Source organism: Oncorhynchus tshawytscha, linkage group LG33 (assembly GCF_018296145.1).
Source record: "Oncorhynchus tshawytscha isolate Ot180627B linkage group LG33, Otsh_v2.0, whole genome shotgun sequence".
NCBI lineage: Eukaryota > Metazoa > Chordata > Actinopteri > Salmoniformes > Salmonidae > Oncorhynchus > Oncorhynchus tshawytscha.
Genome location: NC_056461.1, coordinates 27,241,765 through 27,262,526, shown reverse-complemented (window position 1 = coordinate 27,262,526; position 20,762 = coordinate 27,241,765). Strand labels below are relative to the sequence as shown.

Genomic DNA, 20,762 nt, shown 5'->3' with positions numbered 1-20,762 from the left:
TATTTTCTCACAAGGTGGTGAACCATTTCCAGCAGTTACATGTTTGTCTACCCTGTTCGACTGCCTTCGTTATCAACAACTGGCTTATCTGACGTCATCACAGAGTTCCAAGAATATTGCTGTTCCACCTACTGGTTCCAGATCAGCTAACAAAACACAAATACTGTGACTGTGTGGCTACTCTACAATAAATTAAAGGGGACCCGGGTCAGTTTTGGTACGCGATTGCGCGCACGTCCGAATGTGTGGAGGAAGTGCACGTGTTCCATTGACAGTCTTATGCAAGCCACCATGCACACAGGCAAGATGTCCGAAGCTGCTGCTGTATCAGAGAACAACGGACTAAATGGTAGGTGTCTTCGAAATGCTTGGTTATATATCATTGTCATTCTAATTGTTTATTAGAAAACTTGTCAGATCATTTGAAACTGTATTTTGATACTTTACTATCTGGTTTTGAGAGATAAACCAATCTACTGAGCTTTGGGTTGATTTTCTATGTAGATATGGAAAAGGGTTGTTGGAGGGCTAACATCGTGAACGGTGTGCTATTTCTGTATTGACAGTATCATGGACCAATAGGATTTTAAGAGGCGGTGTAAACTGTATGATTGACCATCAGTAAAACCAATCGTTGATGCACGTGGTGCTGAATAGGCGGGGTGATTTTCATGGCAATAAGACATAGAGATAAATGGAGGACTCTTTATCTATGCAGTTATAGTTTCTATGACCTCATGGACAGCGCCATTGAGGCTACAACCCACAGGAACCTCCACCCAGTGGTGGACTACTATGACTACTTTCAAATGGCGGATGCCCACAATGGCGCTGCCCATGCTAAAATAGAATTCTGGCCATTAGAGGCTTCTATAAATCTCTATGCAACAAGACGCGATGGAAGAAGAAGAAGAAAGAAGTCTGAAAAATCAAATATTGGGTTTGGCCAAATGTTCGGAATTTAAAAATGTTGTAATAGTTCATATTCCCAAGGGCTGAGGAAAAAACATTCCGAAAACCTAACGAAATCTACTTTGAAATATTACTTCATTTTTTTTTGACTAATCAGCTAATTTTGCATTGTGTAACAGTGTAATAGCTAACGTTACTTGTCGTCGATGTAATCAATACACATAGCCTACTGGGCTATTTAATCTGGTTTTGACTAGATGGGATCCAGCTAATGTCAGATAGAAGTGACTTTTCGTAGCAGGTTAGGTTAATTAGGAAAGGGGTTATGGTTAGTTTAAATGCGAAAACATTTCCCCGACGCGACTCGGAACATGCGACTTTTGACGTCAATTTGACATTCGCTGCATCCCTTCTAGCCATGACCAGTTAATCTGCGAGTGTGAATTTATATGTAGACCAGCAAAGAGTGTCTGCTACACCTACCTCAACACACCTGTCAATGAGGGATTGCTGCACTCGACAGTCTGGTCAATTTGTATGCAGCCTGATACCTAATGGAAAATAATAATACAATATGATCAGTCTATAATGATCTATGTCATATACCATATGCTTTATTACAGATGTATTCACTATATCAGCTCCAAACATTCATGTAACACAATTTAATCTTAACATTGCATTGTGATCTTCCTTTGTCAGAGTCTTCTACTCAACTGTGTTTGTCACTATGAGTGTGTCTATATGGATTTGTCCTGTTAGCACATATTGATGGACTATGTTATCAGACTGGAATGGACTGAGGGACGTGTTTATCAGAGTGTCACACATACCATGCCTCTGGAGTAATCACACAGTCAGCTGTGTGTTAACCTGCCTTTATGGGTCTGGGTTTGGATGCGGTGGAGCATTACCAAGCCCTGAACCAGGGGGGCTCGTTGACTTGGCGCGCTGATTTATTTATGGACATAGTGGAGAACATTTTACAGGACACACCAGAGCCAGGAGGGGTGGAGTACGAAAGTGGGGGTGGTGAGGCTGGGGATCAGAAGCTTTTCATTCTGAAGTTTGAGAGTACATCTCGTGTCAGTTACGTGCTAGGTTCTGTGAGGGTCAGAGGGGGAACAGGTTTATTATTGCTAGAGACAGCTTACTCACTCTGCCTATAAATAAGTGGACACTAATTTTTGCTGTGTAATTCTCAGAATTGAGTAAAGCTTCCTGTCCACTGAAGTGTCATTGTCGGATAAAAAACTTTGGTACCTATCTCTGCATCTGCACTGTTCTTCAAGTAAATGTGTTTTTGTAAAGAGTAGTTTGTTAAAAGTAGTCCTTGTGCATAGAGTTGTGTGGTTTGTTTAACTTTGCAATCATTGGTTTTTGTTTGACACATTTTAAGGTGAAAAATCAGTCTCAGCATCACTCTGTTACCGTGGAATTGCCCATCTCACTCCCATCCACACACTAGAAATTCAGTTGGCTTTACTCTTCTTTTGTGAGTCTTTGGCGCCATTGTTTAGGCTATATATTTCATGGTTAGAACGAACCAGGATCTATATTTCTCTACCTCATTTGTTTGAATATTTTCAGGGTGTCTTCCAAGTTTTTATGCTGCTTCATGGATCCCCCACACCAAGTAAGCCAGGTCTCCAGGAGCTTCATGGGGTTTTGGTGGGCTTTGTTCCTGTGGGGTTCAAGCCAGCTTGACAAGGGATTGTGGATGGTGGTCAGGTCATAACACTAGGCTTCCTGGGCTTCTCTGTGACCTCCTACAACAGCTGATAATGGCTACACGACTGAGAGAGCAGCAGCCAGAACGTTCGGCTCACTACCGGCGCCATGGTAACCTTGTTTAGGCGATGGAGCATAGACAATAGCTGTAGATAGTGGCTCGGCTCACGCCACTGTGTCATCCTTGGGATGAACCTGGGTGCTGAGTCGTGCTTGGGGCAGGGGGATGGGGACTGCTATCATCCAATGCCTGGCCAGCGAAAACTGTTTGCGCTAGTTACCATAGCCACAAAGTTTTAAAAAATGTCTAGATCATATGTCTAGATCATTTTTTTGTTCTAAGGTTAGGATTAGGTGTACGGTTAGCAGTGTAGTTAAGGTTAGGTTTATAATAACATTTTAAGAAGAGAAATTGTAGAAATAGGTGGGGTTTATGACTTTGTGGCTGTGGTAACTAGTGACAACCCAGTGATACTGGCTGAGAGGCTAAATCGGCTAGGCTAACTGTCACATGACCAGATTGTTTACTCTCTCGGCTATGAGATCATGTGCTCTGCTTGTGAGCTCTAGCTTCCTCGTGTCTGACAGGATGTGTGATGGAAAATGAGAGAGAGATTTGATATGTCTCTATTCCTTTTAAACTTTTGTGTGTAATATTTACTGTTCATTTTTTTATTGTTTATTTCACTTTTGTTTGTTATCTATTTCACTTGCATTGGCAATGTACACATATGTTTCCCATGCCAATAAAGCCATTTGAATTCAATTGAGATACTGGATGTCTTTCCAGTGACAGTATGTGGATGTCTCTTGCCCCGCAGCCACTTGCCTACCAATATAGCAGTGGTTTCCCGCCAAAGTTTGAACACACCTACTCATTCCAGAGTTTTTCTTTATTTGTACTATTATCTACATTGTAGAATACAAGGAAAGACATCAAAACTATGAAATAACACATATAGTATCATGTAGTAATCAAAGTCAAATGTACGAATCAAATGTACGAATCAAATTAGCCACCCTTTGCATTTGACGGCTTTGTACACTCTTGGAATTCTCTCAGTCCGGCTTTCAACATACTCTTGAAAGTTGTAATAGTAGAATGCACAAGGTGCAATTTTCAAATTGCGTATTGCATCATCAGTTCCTCTTGTCATGTTAGTCAGATGCAGACCTTAGAGAGCTATTTATAACTTGTCAGAAATGTCCAAATCAACTAGCTCATGTCAGCTAATGTTTTTTTGCCCATAGATTTTTGTTATAATGTTTGAGTTATCCAAATATTACATGAATACACATTAGACATATCAAATGTATAGAATTGCAAGAAAATTATCTTTAAAACTGCAACATTTTCTCTGCAAAATGTGTAGAATTGCAGGAAATAAGCTTTAAACCTGCAAAACCAGTTTGTGTCATGAATAGTGTCTGTGCCCATAGAATAGTGTCTGTGCCCATAGCGCGCACGCTCAGGGGGGGCGCGGGATGTTCCCCAATGCTGGAAGGGGGGCCCGGGTGCAAAAGTTTGGGAACCTCTGCAATAGAGGACCACGATCAAAACAAGTCTTTGACTTGTGTGTGTATAATCTTCGGCAATTGTGGAACATGTATTGGTTGCCTGATGTGGCTTCTTTATGTATTTCAAATTGCCAAATCAAAACTTGTGTCAGTGTTACTCTGAAGAGTTTGTATCCTAGCTGTTATTGGCACTCTCCCCTGTAGCCAGTCCCTGCCTGTGCTCATGTAGGAGCATGATCAGCTGGCTTGTATATCACAGCAGGGACTGTAAAAACTGTCATCACACAGAGGTATTTACTGCCCTTTCACCATGCAGTAAATAGACACAAGACCGGCTTAGGGAGAGTTAAACTTCCTTGGTTGTGTGTTTCTGCCAGACTTTCTGTCTGTCTAGCTCAGCGTTCAACACAGTGCCCTCCAAGCTCAGGACCTTGGGACTAAAAACCTCTCTTGGCAACTGGATCCTGGACTTCCTGACTGCCGCCCCCAGGTGATGAGAGTAGGCAACAACACCCCCCCCCACACTGACCCTCAACTCGGGTGTGTGTGTAGTTTCCTCCTGTACTCTCTATTTACCCACAACTGAGTGGCCGTGCACGACCCCAACACCATCATTAAGTTTGCTGACAACACGACAGTGGTATGCTGATCACAGATGACAATGAGGCAGCCAATAGGGAGGAGGTCAGTGAGGTGGTGTGGTGCCAGGACAAAAACCTCTACCTGAATGTCAGCAAGACAAAGGAGCTGATCGTGGACTACAGGAAACAGAGGGCCGAGCACACCCCAATCCACATCGATAGGACTGTAGTGGAGCAGGTCGAGTGCTTCAAGTGCCTCTGTGTCCACATCCCTAAGGAATAATCATGGTCGAAACACACCAACACAATAGTAAAGAAGTTACGACAACACCTCTTCCCCTTCAGGAGACTGAAAATATTTGGCATGGGCCATCAGATCTTCAAAGTTTTATAGCTGCACAATTGAGAGCATCTTGATTGGCTGCCTCACCACTTGGTATGGCAACTGCTTGGCATCCGACCGCAAGGTGCTACAGAGGGTGGAGCGTACTGTATATACAGTGCCTTGCGAAAGTATTCGGCCCCCTTGAACTTTGCGACCTTTTGCCACATTTCAGGCTTCAAACATAAAGATATAAAACTGTATTTTTTTGTGAAGAATCAACAACAAGTGGGACACAATCATGAAGTGGAACGACATTTATTGGATATTTCAAACTTTTTTAACAAATCAAAAACTGAAAAATTGGGCGTGCAAAATTATTCAGCCCCCTTAAGTTAATACTTTGTAGCGCCACCTTTTGCTGCGATTACAGCTGTAAGTCGCTTGGGGTATGTCTCTATCAGTTTTGCACATCGAGAGACTGAAATTTTTTCCCATTCCTCCTTGCAAAACAGCTCGAGCTCAGTGAGGTTGGATGGAGAGCATTTGTGAACAGCAGTTTTCAGTTCTTTCCACAGATTCTCGATTGGATTCAGGTCTGGACTTTGACTTGGCCATTCTAACACCTGGATATGTTTATTTTTGAACCATTCCATTGTAGATTTTGCTTTATGTTTTGGATCATTGTCTTGTTGGAAGACAAATCTCCGTCCCAGTCTCAGGTCTTTTGCAGACTCCATCAGGTTTTCTTCCAGAATGGTCCTGTATTTGGCTCCATCCATCTTCCCATCAATTTTAACCATCTTCCCTGTCCCTGCTGAAGAAAAGCAGGCCCAAACCATGATGCTGCCACCACCATGTTTGACAGTGGGGATGGTGTGTTCAAGGTGATGAGCTGTGTTGCTTTTACGCCAAACATAATGTTTTGCATTGTTGCCAAAAAGTTCAATTTTGGTTTCATCTGACCAGAGCACCTTCTTCCACATGTTTGGTGTGTCTCCCAGGTGGCTTGTGGCAAACTTTATGGATATCTTTAAGAAATGGCTTTCTTCTTGCCACTCTTCCATAAAGGCCAGATTTGTGCAATATACGACAGATTGTTGTCCTATGGACAGAGTCTCCCACCTCAGCTGTAGATCTCTGCAGTTCATCCAGAGTGATCATGGGCCTCTTGGCTGCATCTCTGATCAGTCTTCTCCTTGTATGAGCTGAAAGTTTAGAGGGACGGCCAGGTCTTGGTAGATTTGCAGTGGTCTGATACTCCTTCCATTTCAATATTATCGCTTGCACAGTGCTCCTTGGGATGTTTAAAGCTTGGGAAATCTTTTTGTATCCAAATCCGGCTTTAAACTTCTTCACAACAGTATCTCGGACCTGCCTGGTGTGTTCCTTGTTCTTCATGATGCTCTCTGCGCTTTTAACGGACCTCTGAGACTATCACAGTGCAGGTGCATTTATACGGAGACTTGATTACACACAGGTGGATTGTATTTATCATCATTAGTCATTTAGGTCAACATTGGATCATTCAGAGATCCTCACTGAACTTCTGGAGAGAGTTTGCTGCACTGAAAGTAAAGGGGCTGAATAATTTTGCACGCCCAATTTTTCAGTTTTTGATTTGTTAAAAAAGTTTGAAATATCCAATAAATGTCGTTCCACTTCATGATTGTGTCCCACTTGTTGTTGATTCTTCACAAAAAAATACAGTTTTATATCTTTATGTTTGAAGCCTGAAATGTGGCAAAAGGTCGCAAAGTTCAAGGGCTCGAATACTTTCGCAAGGCACTGTAGCTGCCCAGGCTGCATTGATCCTTTTTGCGCTAACTCTTTTGACCCATCACATACGCTGCTGCTACTGTTTACTATGTATCCTGTTGCCTCGTCACTTTACCCCTACCTTTATGTACATATCCACCTCAATTGCCTCTTACCCCTGCACATCGACTCAGTACTGGTACCCCGTGTAATATAGTCAAGTTATAGTTACTCATTGTGTATTTATTCTTTGTGTCATAGTTTTTTTATTTTAATTGTTCTATTTTTCTCTCTACCTTGTTGGGAAGGGACAGTAAGCATTTCACTGTTAGTAAGTCAGCATTTTCACCTGTTGTTTATAAAACATGACAAATAAAATGTTGTTTGATCTCTACCCCCTTCATCTTCCCTTGTCTACATTGTCTTTTGAATGTTTGTTTTTTTATCAGAAAAAAACATCAATGTTTTTCTTATAATTTTTTGTTTAGCATACAGGCACAATGTCTCAAGGTCTGCTCTAACAGAAACCATAATAATAACATCAACAATGAGATACAAAAACAAACCAAAGTTGCTCTCTAGAGCTCAATGGGGATACATTTGCTTATTCTCCCCTTACTTCGGAATGGAACCAATGTCATGTGTACCATGTGTGCTTGTCCTCAGGGTCCTGGGTGGAGTTGGAGATGAACAGAGCTGCGGTCACAACTGCAGCGAGGTTGTCCCAGTCTGCCTCTGCCGTAGGCCAGGCTCTGGAGCTGCTCCCCCTGCCTCAGGTGGAGGAGGAGGTGGAGTCCATGGTGGGGGGACTGGAGCACGTGCCCTCCTCATCCTCCATCCATAATGGAGACATGGAGAGGATTCTACTGGACGCTCAGCATGAGTCCAGCCGCAGCAACTCTTCCTGTGACAGGTAGGGGGCAGAGTACAGTTCGAATCTTGGCCTTGGAAAACTAGGTAGATCATTACCCCCCATGTTGAGGTCCTTTCATGTTAATTCATTCTGTGTTCCCGGTCCAAAATTAAATAATACATATATTATCACCTAATGTTGTGTTAGATCTTTTTATCAACTTCAGTTCTTGTGAACATTACAAGTTTTGAACTTCTATTTGTTATTTATGGCCTGTAGGCCTCATTGACCTGAGCTCATACAACTCGTTTTTGAGTTTTAAAAAAGCATCATGTATGGATTATTTTGACTATAACAAATACTCAGATGAAACATACTGTGCAGTTTATCACAGACTACTTTGTGTCAAAGTTGAACAATGACTCTCTCCTCACCAGTGTCATGATCAAAGATATGATCAAGAGCCTCACATACAGTATATCGTTTGGTCATTGTGCTGCCACAGAATGAATTGTGAGCAAGGCCTCAAGAAAGCTTTTATATTCCAGAGCTGCAAGAAAAGTTCTATATATTATTGAAACAATTTTGCGATTGTTTGTGAGAATGCCAACAGGTGTGGTGCCTGTGGGGGAAAGATTATATTGGGGAAAGGTTCCCTTGGGGTTGCCATGGAAACCAAGAAGGTGTGTGTGTGTGTGTGTGTGTGTGTGTGTGTGTGTGTGTGTGTGCTCAAACACACATGCATGTGGGGGTCTGGGAGAGGAAGTGTGTCCATCTGATTAAATGGGCATGTGCCTGAACTCAATTTTATACACTAATTGTATTCTCACCCATTCATTTCTAATGACCGGTCATTTTTGACCAGGAACAACACAGGTGTACAAAAGTTAAATAAAACACTCAAAATGTTATGAAAGTCATCAAAATGTATTTTGTGTGTTCAGTTGCCCTGTCTGGACAAAGTCATGGAACCTCATGACAATCAGATTAAATGAACTACATTTTTCAGAGAGAACTTGTAAATCGGTCCAATTCGACCGGAACACAGCAGGAGGGTTATGTACTAGCCCAAAATGAATGTGATTTAACATCTGAATTCATGTAGTATGAAGTGTGCTGTGATGGCGATGTAAATACAATCGATTTACAACAGGAAACAACATCCTCATCAGCTGTGTGTGCACAAGGTGATGTTCCCCACCAAACTTAAATCCACTCACACTGTGTGCTTTCCATTTCTGACCCATGAGGCTGCCTGCGATAAACCCAGGCTTATCTGATCACCCGGAGTCAGTCAGCTGTCAATGAGTCACCTGACAATGTTTACCAGGTGTGTTTCTACAACAGCTTACTGCAGAAGCTCACAGATAGACAGACTCATCCAGACTCATCTATCCACTTTGAGGTTTCAGGCTGAGAGGCAAAGTGAGATCCTAATAGAGGCAAGATCTGCATGCACATTTGGCCATTAGAGATAAAATCTCTCTAGTAATATATTGGGAATTTGAACATGCCCCAAAACTTCAACCTGATTACTGCCTACATTCTCTTTCACCAAGGGAGAAAAGACTTGGAGTGCAGTGATTGGCTGTAACAGTTTGTTATTTTGTTGTTTGATCCTCCCTACAGTCCTCCCCGGCCTCATAGTCCCCAGGAGGATGATCATGATGGACAGATCATATTTGATGTGGACGTGAGTAGCAGGAGAGACAGCCAAGTAAGAGTTATTGCTCAGTCTGCCTACGTCACTTGTCTGTTTCCATGGCAATATAACCTGCTGCTTCCCTCACTCTCTGTATCCATGTGAATGACAACCATAGCATTTGTTACTATGGTGATGGCGGCATGAAACCCCGACCCGGTGGGTTTGACTCCATGGGCATGGCAGTAGCCACAGCTTCAGGTTCCATTGCAGTTACACACACACACACACACACACACACACACTGTCAGTGGATGACATGGAAAAGCCACACTCTTGTCTGTTGATGAATGGAGACTTGACTCTATGTGCCTGTAACCATGGCAGCCTCACACACAGGGTTTATTGTAAGGTCTGTATTGTATGGGTGATCAGCCATATAGTCTTAGTGGCTCAACCTAGGATGAGTTGGATGGGCTTGTTGATTTGACTTAAATCAGTGTCCTAATGCTCTGCGTGTGTTCCTGTGCAGTCAGAGGAGGATGCCCTGGAGAAGGAGAGGGACATGGATATCCTCATGAAGGACTCCGACTGGGTAGCAGACTGGTCCAGTCGGCCCGAGAACATTCCCCCTAAGTGAGTGATGTACACAGCCCATTGCTCCTAAAACATACAAGTCTTAGTGTATCTGGTCTCCTTGGTAAATCCTAGTGTGTTTCCATTATACTACTTAGACTGAACATTTTGACATGATGAAGAGAAGATGACTGTTATGGACAACTTTGGTTTTTCGTTGACGAGTGAATGGTAAACTTGATGATGATGTTGACTTTACTATATGGTAACTATAATGTGTTGTTGCCTGTAGGGAGTTCCATTTCCGCCACCCCCGGCGTTCAGATACACTCAGCATGAGAAACACAAGGGTGATGAAGAAAGGAGGCGTCTTCTCTTCAGAGTTCCTCAAAGTGTTCATCCCCTCGCTGTTACTGTCACACATCCTGGTTCTGGGGCTGGGGTAAGAGAACATAGGACACTATTTGGCCATCAACCTCAGCTAGGCAATCATTTCTGTGATAAATGTGATGTCACTTTTTTTATGGTAGTGAAAAAGCCGAGTGATGACATTTATGGAATGTTTGTTTCAACCCATCAATGGGTCTGCCTGCAGAATAACATTTTCCATTATTTAGCCGTTAACTGGCCAAGTAAACACTAGATTCAAAGATGAATGTAGACAAACACAGCAATTCCCAAATATAATCTCATGAACAGCTTTTACTTTCCTTTTGTTACAGTTAACATACAATTAGGAAACTCCAATCCGATCCAATATAGAATGTGGTTAGGAAAATTGAGAGGACTGTTTTGTTTACTGGAAATCAGATACCCATAGAACAGAACTGCATGTACAGAAAATTATGAAACAATATATTATGAACTCTGACTCATACCTGCTCACACACACACACACACACAGTACACACACACACACACACACACAAACACTTCCATGCAGTTTTCTGTATAGACCAGCAGAGGGTGTGTGGCGGCAGCAGACAGTGGGAAGCTGCAATGCTCCAACCCTGTTTATGTCTGTGTCTGGCTGGTAAAAGCAGACACATGGATGGCTCTGAACAAACTTTATTTAACTCTCTGCAAACTGGAAACGATTTATCCGGAGGCTGCATTCATTGTAGCTGGGGATTTTAACAAGGCTAATCTGAAAACAAGACTCCCTAAATTTTATCAGCATATCGATTGCGCAACCAGGGGTGGAAAGACCCTGGATCATTGTTACTCTAACTTCCGCGACGCATATAAGGCCCTGCCCCGCCCGCCTTTCGGAAAAGCTGACCACGACTCCATTTTGTTGATCCCTGCCTACAGACAGAAACTAAAACAAGAAGCTCCCACGCTGAGGTCTGTCCAACGCTGGTCCGACCAAGCTGACTCCACACTCCAAGACTGCTTCCATCACGTGGACTGGGAGATGTTTCGTATTGCGTCAGACAACAACATTGACGAATACGCTGATTCGGTGTGCGAGTTCATTAGAACGTGCGTTGAAGATGTCGTTCCCATAGCAACGATTAAAACATTCCCTAACCAGAAACCGTGGATTGATGGCAGCATTCGTGTGGAACTGAAGGCGCGAACCACTGCTTTTAATCAGGGCAAGGTGTCTGGTGACATGACTGAATACAAACAGTGCAGCTATTCCCTCCGCAAGGCTATCAAACAAGCTAAGCGCCAGTACAGAGACAAAGTAGAATCTCAATTCAACGGCTCAGACACAAGAGGCATGTGGCAGGGTCTACAGTCAATCACGGACTACAGGAAGAAACCCAGCCCAGTCACGGACCAGGATGTCTTGCTCCCAGGCAGACTAAATAACTTTTTTGCCCGCTTTGAGGACAATACAGTGCCACTGACACGGCCTGCAACGAAAACATGCGGTCTCTCCTTCACTGCAGCCGAAGTGAGTAAGACATTTAGACGTGTTAACCCTCGCAAGGCTGCAGGCCCAGACGGCATCCCCAGCCGCGCCCTCAGAGCATGCGCAGACCAGCTGGCCGGTGTGTTTACGGACATATTCAATCAATCCCTATACCAGTCTGCTGTTCCCACATGCTTCAAGAGGGCCACCATTGTTCCTGTTCCCAAGAAAACTAAGGTAACTGAGCTAAACGACTACCGCCCCGTAGCACTCACATCCGTCATCATGAAGTGCTTTGAGAGACTAGTCAAGGACCATATCACCTCCACCCTACCTGACACCCTTGACCCACTCCAATTTGCTTACCGCCCAAATAGGTCCACAGACGATGCAATCTCAACCACACTGCACACTGCCCTAACCCATCTGGACAAGAGGAATACCTATGTGAGAATGCTGTTCATCGACTACAGCTCGGCATTCAACACCATAGTACCCTCCAAGCTCTCATCAAGCTCGAGACCCCAGGTGGGTACTGAGGGGTAGGCAACAACATCTCCTCCCCGCTGATCCTCAACACTGGGGCCCCACAAGGGTGCGTTCTGAGCCCTCTCCTGTACTCCCTGTTCACCCACGACTGCGTGGCCACGCACGCCTCCAACTCAATCATCAAGTTTGCGGACGACACAACAGTGGTAGGCTTGATTACCAATAACGACGAGACGGCCTACAGGGAGGAGGTGAGGGCCCTCGGAGTGTGGTGTCAGGAAAATAACCTCACACTCAACATCAACAAAACTAAGGAGATGATTGTGGACTTCAGGAAACAGCAGAGGGAACACCCCCCTATCCACATCGATGGAACAGTAGTGGAGAGGGTAGCAAGTTTTAAGTTCCTCGGCATACACATCACAGACAAACTGAATTGGTCCACTCACACAGACAGCATCGTGAGGAAGGCGCAGCAGCGCCTCTTCAACCTCAGGAGGCTGAAGAAATTCGGCTTGTCACCAAAAGCACTCACAAACTTCTACAGATGCACAATCGAGAGCATCCTGGCGGGCTGTATCACCGCCTGGTATGGCAACTGCACCGCCCTCAACCGTAAGGCTCTCCAGAGGGTAGTGAGGTCTGCACAACGCATCACCGGGGGCAAACTACCTGCCCTCCAGGACACCTACACCACCCGATGCTACAGGAAGGCCATAAAGATCATCAAGGACATCAACCACCCGAGCCACTGCCTGTTCACCCCGCTGTCATCCAGAAGGCGAGGTCAGTACAGGTGCATCAAAGCTGGGACCGAGAGACTGAAAAACAGCTTCTATCTCAAGGCCATCAGACTGTTAAACAGCCACCACTAACATTGAGTGGCTACTGCCAACACACTGTCAATGACACTGACTCTACTCCAGCCACTTTAATCATGGGAATTGATGGGAAATGATGTAAATATATCACTAGCCACTTTAAACAATGCTACCTTATATAATGTTACTTACCCTACATTATTCATCTCATATGCATACGTAGATACTGTACTCTATATCATCGACTGCATCCTTATGTAATACATGTATCACTAGCCACTTTAACTACGCCACTTGGTTTACATACTCATCTCATATGTATATACTGTACTCAATATCATCTACTGTATCTTGCCTATGCTGCTCTGTACCATCACTCATTCATATATCCTTATGTACATATTCTTTATCCCCTTACACTGTGTATAAGACAGTAGTTTTTTTGGAATTGTTAGTTAGATTACTTGTTCGTTATTACTGCATTGTCGGAACTAGAAGCACAAGCATTTCGCTACACTCGCATTAACATCTGCTAACCATGTGTATGTGACAAATAAAATTTGATTTGATTTGATTTGATTACTAGTTAATGACTCAGGGTGTAACTGCCCTCTCCCTCTCTCCCCCTTCAGGGTGTACATTGGGAAGAGGTTGACCACGCCCCCTACAAGCTCTTTCTGAGCGGGAAACTGAAGAAGTGCCTGAGGAATGGCTGTAATTTTTGGGGGGGAAATGTTGGTGTTTTGCAAAGAATGCCCGTCTCTCCTCAAACTTTTCTTCTCTCCCTTACCCCTCTTTCTCTCTCTCTCTCTCTGTGCTTTTTCCCACCTGTCAAAGCATTTCCTCTTCCTGTATCCTGCGCAGACCTGAGATGTGCTGTTCTCAGGACAGATGCGTTGCCCTTTCTCTTATTTTACCCCCTGCCCCCTTTCTATCAGTCATTTTCTGACTGCTTCCAGAGTAAGGCCATATTCCCCTTTGCTCCTGTTTGGGTGGGTATTTTGGGAAGCGGCAAAGCGTAAAACCAAACCTAACTCTTCTACACACTAGCTCCAGCACTCTGTAATTGCCTGGTTGTATGAGAGAGAGCTGTCTGCCCTACAGATTTTGAAGATAGAAGTAGCCCAAGATCGTGCCACCTACAACGGTGGTTGGGTGAAACTCTCAAACCCTGAACAGGTCCAACCAAATTCAGAAAGAAAGAAGCTAACCTGAAGATGTGAGCATGCCTTTGAAAGTAATCATTTTGTTCAGAAGTAGAAACACAATTTACTATAGTTATGGTATTTTCGTATAAATGTATTTTACCACCAGTGGTGTATTGATAATGAAGCCTGGGTTTTGATTATGAAGGGTGTTACCATAGTGGCCATCTCAAACCCACAACCACCTGACGCTGTGCACTGGAGGGAATCTGCTTGGCCTGCCAGATGAGATGTCTACAAGACCTATGGTATCAGGAATATATCTACACCTTGATGGAAAATATCATATTACACATGTATCCAGTTGTTAATCATTATAAAAATGTCTGTCATTTCAAATGCATTTTAAACCATTTTCAAAACAAACTGACATGAATGACTGGAAAATGATGGATATATTCCTCCTATTAAATGTAAACTGACACAGTTGTTTTGTGGGTGGAAGTTGGGTAGCCACACTGGGGTGGTGTGTTTGTTCTGTTGCGTGTCATTCTCTTGTTTGTCTGTTTTGAGTTCTCTACAACATATCATGGGCCCAGTTATTTAGGCCTGGTTCACTGGGTAGACCTCTGATATGCCTGCACAACTGTGACAGGTCAACTTCCCACCTTACACACCTGTACAACATACATGCATACACTTAAGAACAAGCTCATGTGGGTTGTTAGTCCAGCTGGAGAGAGATAAACCCTGATGTTTCACCACACTGATCGCAGGAGCTGGAATGGAGTCCAGATGCAGAATTGTTTGAGAGGCACAACCCCATGTCCAAACTTAAGCATGCTCTGACTGTCACGGCGACCTATGTCACAGTGCTCCAAGATGGACAGCAGTATTTCAAAGTTGACACAATGTGCTGTTTGTACTAACTCCACCATTGGACCTTGCTGAGATCAACCTCTTGTATACAGTATCTTATTTTTATCTCCCTCTACACAACTGCCAAAAGGAACTGAGGTCCACCTTGAAACTCAACTGTTCTGAGTAACCACGTGCCTCACCTCTGTTCCCAAGCCTCCATTGTGGTTCTTTTGGTCTCACTGTCTGCCTGTGATCAGACATTGAGAGGCTAGTCCATGGCATGTTTTTAGAGTGTTGTTGTTTTTTCTCAATGAGTTTTATTGTCTGTATTGTTGTGACATTGGAGTCTGAACAGACAGAGCATGAGGTGTAGCTATGATGAGATGGAACTACAGGGATTTAATGAAGATTATGTTAGAAAGACAGGATGTTAGAAAGACACCTTGCAAGGCCCAAAGTGAAAAGGAAAAGGAATGTGTAGAAATGGTTCCCCTCAGACTGCTATGGAAACAATAGTTATTATCATACACATCCTTTTGATTTCATTTGATGGTTTTTCCCCTCATTGGAAAATGTAAAAAATAATTTGTCAATAAAATTCCCTGAATCAAGCTGAATTGTTGCTAAGGATTCTTTTGTGATTGATCAACTACACTGAACAAAAATATAAACGCAACATGCGACAATTTCAACGATTTTACAGAGTTACAGTTCATATAAGAAAATCTGTCAATTGAAATAAATTCAATGGGCCCTAATCAATGAATTTCACATGAAGCTGCAGGGGTGTGGCCATGGGTGAGTCTGGAAGGACATAGGCCCACCAACTTGGGAGCCAGGCCCAACCAATCACAATTAGTTTTTCCCCACAAAAGGGCTTTATTTCAGACAGAAATACTCCTCAGTTTCATCAGGTGGCTGGTCTCATACAATCCTGCAGGTGAAAAAGCTGGATGTGGAGATCCTAGGCTGGCGTGGTTACATGTGGTCTGCGGTTGTGAGGCCGGTTGGACATACTGCCAAATTCTCTACAATTATGTAGGAGGCGGCTTATGGTAGAGAAATGAACCACTCAATGATCTGTGGTTCATTTCCTGCAATTCCTGCAGTCAGCATGCCAATTGCACGCTCCCTCAAAACTTGAGACATCTTTGGCATTATGGCGTTGTGTGACAAAACTGCACCTTTTTGAGTGGTCTTTTATTGTCCCCAGCACAAGGTGAACCTGTGTAATGATCATGCTGTTTAATCAACTTTTTGATATGCCACACCTGTCAGGTGGATGGATTATCTTGGCAAAGGATAAATGTTCACTAACAGGGATGTAAACCAATTTGTGCTCAGCATTTGAGAGAAATAAGCGTTGTGTGCATATGGAAAATGTTTGGGATCTTTTATTTCAGCTCATGAAACATTGGATCAACACTTGTAGCGTTTATATTTTTTGTTCAGTTTAGAAACACATACAAACTTAAATGCATCATCTCACTATTGTCATGGTTTTGGTATTTTCCTAAACAACTATTGTGGTCAGAAGGAAATTTGGGGAATGCATTGGAGAGACACACCTTTCAGCTCCTACCCAGGTACCAGCCAGAGCCCATTCCTTCAGATAAAAGCCAACAGGTAGAGTCAGCATGGAGTCAACACTGACAACACTGTGTTGTAGCTTCTAACATGATTTTGGATCTCTTTTTAAGCTCCTCAACTGGAAAGTAACCACCCCCCTCTCTCTTTCACTCACACACATCCTGTTACTAAACTGATTAGGTTCAAATTATCAATCAGTGAAACCCCATTTAGTGGCCTCTGGCTTTCTGTAGGCAGATATACTGTAGAGGTCTCACCAACCACTGGTGAACAACACCTGCTTTTTCTATGACATAGAAAGTCAGTTGTCCAACTGAATGTATTCAGCTGAATGTGTATTCCACATTTAACCCAACCCCTCTGAATCAGAGAGGCTGCCTTAATCGACATCCAAGTCTTCAGCTCCTGGGGAACAGTGGGTTAACTGCCTTTCTCAGGGGCAGAACAACATTTTTTACCTTGTCAGCTCAGGGATTTGATCCAGCAACCTTCCTGTTACAGGCCCAACACTCTAACCACTAGGCTACCTGCCGCCCCATAGACTGACCAGGTGAAAGCTAAGATCCCTTATTCATGTAACCTGATAAATCCACTTCAATTAGTGCAGATGAAAGGGAGGAGACAGGTTAAAGAAGGATTTTGACGCCTTGAGACAATTGAGACATCAAATCAAATCACCTTACAGTGAAATGCTTACTTACAGGCTCTAACCAATAGTGCAAAAAAAGGTATTAGGTGAACAATAGGTAAGTAAAGAAATAAAAACAACAGTAAAAAGACAGTGAAAAACAGTAGCGAGGCTATATAGAGTAGCGAGGCTATAAAAGTAGCGAGCCTACATAGAGACACCGGTTAGTCAGGTTGATTGAGGTAGTATGTACATGTAGATATGGTTAAAGTGACTATGCATATTTGATGAACAGAGAGTAGCAGTAGCGTAAAGAGGGGTTGGCGGGTGGAAGGACACAATGCAGATAGCCCGGTTAGCCAATGTGCGGGAGCACTGGTTGGTCGGCCCAATTGAGGTAGTATGTACATATGTACATGAATGTATAGTTAAAGTGACTATGCACATAAGATAAACAGAGAGTAGCAGTAGCGTAAAAGAGAGGTTGGGGGGGCACACAAAGCAAATAGTCTGGGTAGCCATTTGATTACCTGTTCGTGAGTCTTATGGCTTGGTGGTAAAAACTGTTGAGAAGCCTTTTTGTCCTAGAATTGGCACTCCGGTACCCCTTGCCATGAGGTAGTAGAGAGTGGCTGGGGTCTTTGAACATTTTTAGGGCCTTCCTCTGACACCATCTGGTGTAAAGGTCCTGAATGGCAGGCAGCTAAGCCCCAGTGATGTACTGGGCCATACGCACTACCCTCTGTAGTGCCTTGTGGTCGGAGGCCTAGCAATTGCCGTACCAGGCAGTGATGCAACCAGTCAGGATGCTCTCGATGTTGCAGCTGGATTTTGTATGTGGAATGTGTATGTGTGCCATTCAGAGGGTGAATGGGTAAGACAAAAGATTTAAGTGCCTTTGAACAGGTTATGGTAGTAGGTGCCAGGCACAGCGGTTTGAGTGTCAAGAACTGCAACACTGTTGGGTTTTTCATGCTCAACAGTTTCCCATGTGTATGAAGCAGTGGAGGCTCCTCAGAGGAGGAAGGGATGGACCATTCTCTTCAGTCAATTTCATAAAAATAAAAATTGGGAAACACTTAAAAAGTTATCCATTTTATGTAAACTATACTAAACATATTCACATCACCAAATAATTAATTAAAACACATTGTTTTGCAATGAAGGTCTACAGTATCCTCAACATAATTTTATAGGGTAGCACCATGGTGTAGCCAGAAGACAGCTAGTTTCTGTCCTCCTCTGCGTACATTGACTTCAATACAAAACCTAGGAGTCTCATGGTTCTCACACCCTTCCATAGACTTATACAATAGTTATGACAACTTCCAGAGGTCATCCTCCAACCTATCAGAGCTCTTGCAGCATGAACTGTCATGTTGTCCACCCAATCAAAGGATCAGAGAATGAATCTAGCACTGAAAGCATAAGGTACAGCTAGCTAGCACTGCAGTGTATAAAATATGGTGAGAAGTTGACTCAAAGAGAAAGGCAGTAGTTGAACAGCTTTGAACAAATGAATTTCTTCCCAAATAAAGGAGAAGCAAGAGAGAGATATTTTGTTGTATTCTTTTTCACTTTCACTTTCACTTACTTAGCTAGTGAATGCAGCTAGCTAGTTTAGCCAACTCAAAAACCAGGGTCAAACAGAGAGGGCTTGTTTGTTAGGTAGCTAGCTATGTCTATCCAACATTGGAACACTTTCAAGTCAAGATAAGCTTTTGTTTTTTAAATTTATTGTCATCGGGCCTGCCGGTGTAACTGCTGAACTGCTTGCGGTACTGCATGATTGTAGTGGGTTTACTAAAACGCTAATTCTAGTAGCTATGTTCACTATGATATTAACACGGTGACAACGATGTAGGCTGTGTGTAGCGGTTAGCAGTTATGATATGAAGGTTTGGCTTGGAAAGTTTTTTTTGACTGGTCACAGAAAGCTGATGTGTTGTCCACAAGCGAAGGGAAAAGGTGAGTGAAGGTGAGCGCGTAGATGCGAGAAGGAATACAATGATCAAAGGGATCATGCTTTTTTTATGTGTGGCTGCTAGGAAAGTGAACTGTGTTTGCATGTGATCTGGGGTGTATTCATTCCGTCAATTCTGTTGAAAAACAATTCTTAGAAGGAAGCAAATGGAATGAAACAGGAATAAACATACCTGATATTGTCCAATAGAAACTCTCGTTTGTAACTGTTGGAGTAAAGATTACACCCTAATTCAGCTAGACACATGCAAGAGCGTGCAAGACAATATTGAATGTGTCAATGTCTGTCACCTTGATTACTCAAATTTCTCTCGACCTGTGCACCTACGTTGTAACCTTTCATTAATAGGTTAGTTTGTAGCAACCTCATGATGCGTATAGGGAAAATTAAAAGTATCATGTAGTAGCCTAAACCTATTGATGTTAGATTGATTTGGTTGAATGGAATATGAATGACAGTCATCCAATATGCTGTAATAGAAATAAGGACATGCTCATTTTTTATCATCTTCCATCATCTTCAACGGCACCAACCGTGACTGGTATCAAGAATTCCTAATGTTTGGTGTACTCAGTGTATTTTCTGGTTCAGTGCCTTAATGAAGAATACTGTCCTCTAGTGGTGAAAATGAGTATGAGGCGAGGCTCTGCTTTGTGTGTTCGGGAAGGCTGGGGACCTGTGTGTCTCTGTATGTTTGTAGCCTATATGAAGTTCATGTTCAGTAGAAATTACTGATATGTGTGTCAATATGGTGAAGTTATGCAATACTCGTACACTCTGACAATACAAATGACACAGATACTGAGAGTCAGACTCTAAAGTGAAGTGTAACTTGATCTTAACACAATTGCACTGAACCTTTTGATACTCAGCCTGGCATGTGGCGAAGTGGTTGACTCGGATAAACAGTCAGTACGGCTTCCTGAATCAGCTGAGTCAGTGGCTGTTGAGCAGCATCCAAGAAAAATTCACCCTCACTCCAATTCTTCTCTAACAAGTGGGACATGAGGCAGAACTGTAATTAATGGTAATCAATGAAGGGGGGATACAAATAGGAATTATCCTAGAATTCAGTTCTACTTCCTTTGTAATAATGTATGCATACAAGTGGGATGGCATGCCTAGACATCATTCCACCTTCATAATACACTGAACAAAAATATAATCACAACATGTAAAGTGTTAGTCCCATGTTTCATGAGCTGAAATAAAAGATCCCCAAAATTTTCCGAACTCACAAAAAGGTTATTTCTCTCAAATGTTGTTGTTACGTTCGTTAGAATGAGGAGACCAAGGGGCAGCGTTGTAGGCGAACATCTTACTTTTATTAAAATGAACACCGAAAAACAACAAAATACAAAGCAAACGTAAAGATCTGCAGGCTACACAGCAACTATACACAATCAAGAACCCACAAACTAAGGTGGGAAAAGGCTGCCTAAGTATGATCCCCAATCAGAGACAACGATAGACACCTGCCTCTGATT

General features: G+C 43.0%; 1 protein-coding gene across 2 annotated transcripts; it reads left to right on the top strand.

Moving 5' to 3' along the window:
• Positions 1-86: 86 nt before the first annotated feature.
• LOC112231058 (BCL2/adenovirus E1B 19 kDa protein-interacting protein 3-like) lies at positions 87-15,690 on the top strand. Of its 2 annotated transcripts, XR_002950407.2 has the most exons (7): positions 87-349; positions 7,489-7,735; positions 9,305-9,392; positions 9,850-9,953; positions 10,186-10,335; positions 13,700-14,286; positions 14,421-15,690. XR_002950407.2 is itself a non-coding variant. In XM_024397587.2 (6 exons), the coding sequence occupies exons 1-6, from the start codon at positions 280-282 to the stop codon at positions 13,746-13,748; spliced, it is 708 nt and encodes a 235-aa protein (XP_024253355.1). In that variant the 5' UTR covers positions 87-279; the 3' UTR covers positions 13,749-15,690. The 2 variants fall into 2 exon arrangements, 1 of the variants encoding a protein (XP_024253355.1); XM_024397587.2 differs by having other exon boundaries at positions 13,700-15,690.
• The last annotated feature ends 5,072 nt before the right edge of the window (positions 15,691-20,762 follow it).

What these genes read in the sequence shown, in the direction of transcription:
- LOC112231058 (XM_024397587.2), top strand. Translation starts at nt 280, where the DNA reads ATGCAAGCCACCATGCACACAGGCAAGATGTCCGAAGCTGCTGCTGTA. An exon ending in AGCAACTCTTCCTGTGACAG is followed by an intron (nt 7,736 to 9,304) that starts GTAGGGGGCAGA and finishes TCCTCCCTACAG; the next exon opens with TCCTCCCCGGCCTCATAGTC. An exon ending in ATCCTGGTTCTGGGGCTGGG is followed by an intron (nt 10,336 to 13,699) that starts GTAAGAGAACAT and finishes CTCCCCCTTCAG; the next exon opens with GGTGTACATTGGGAAGAGGT.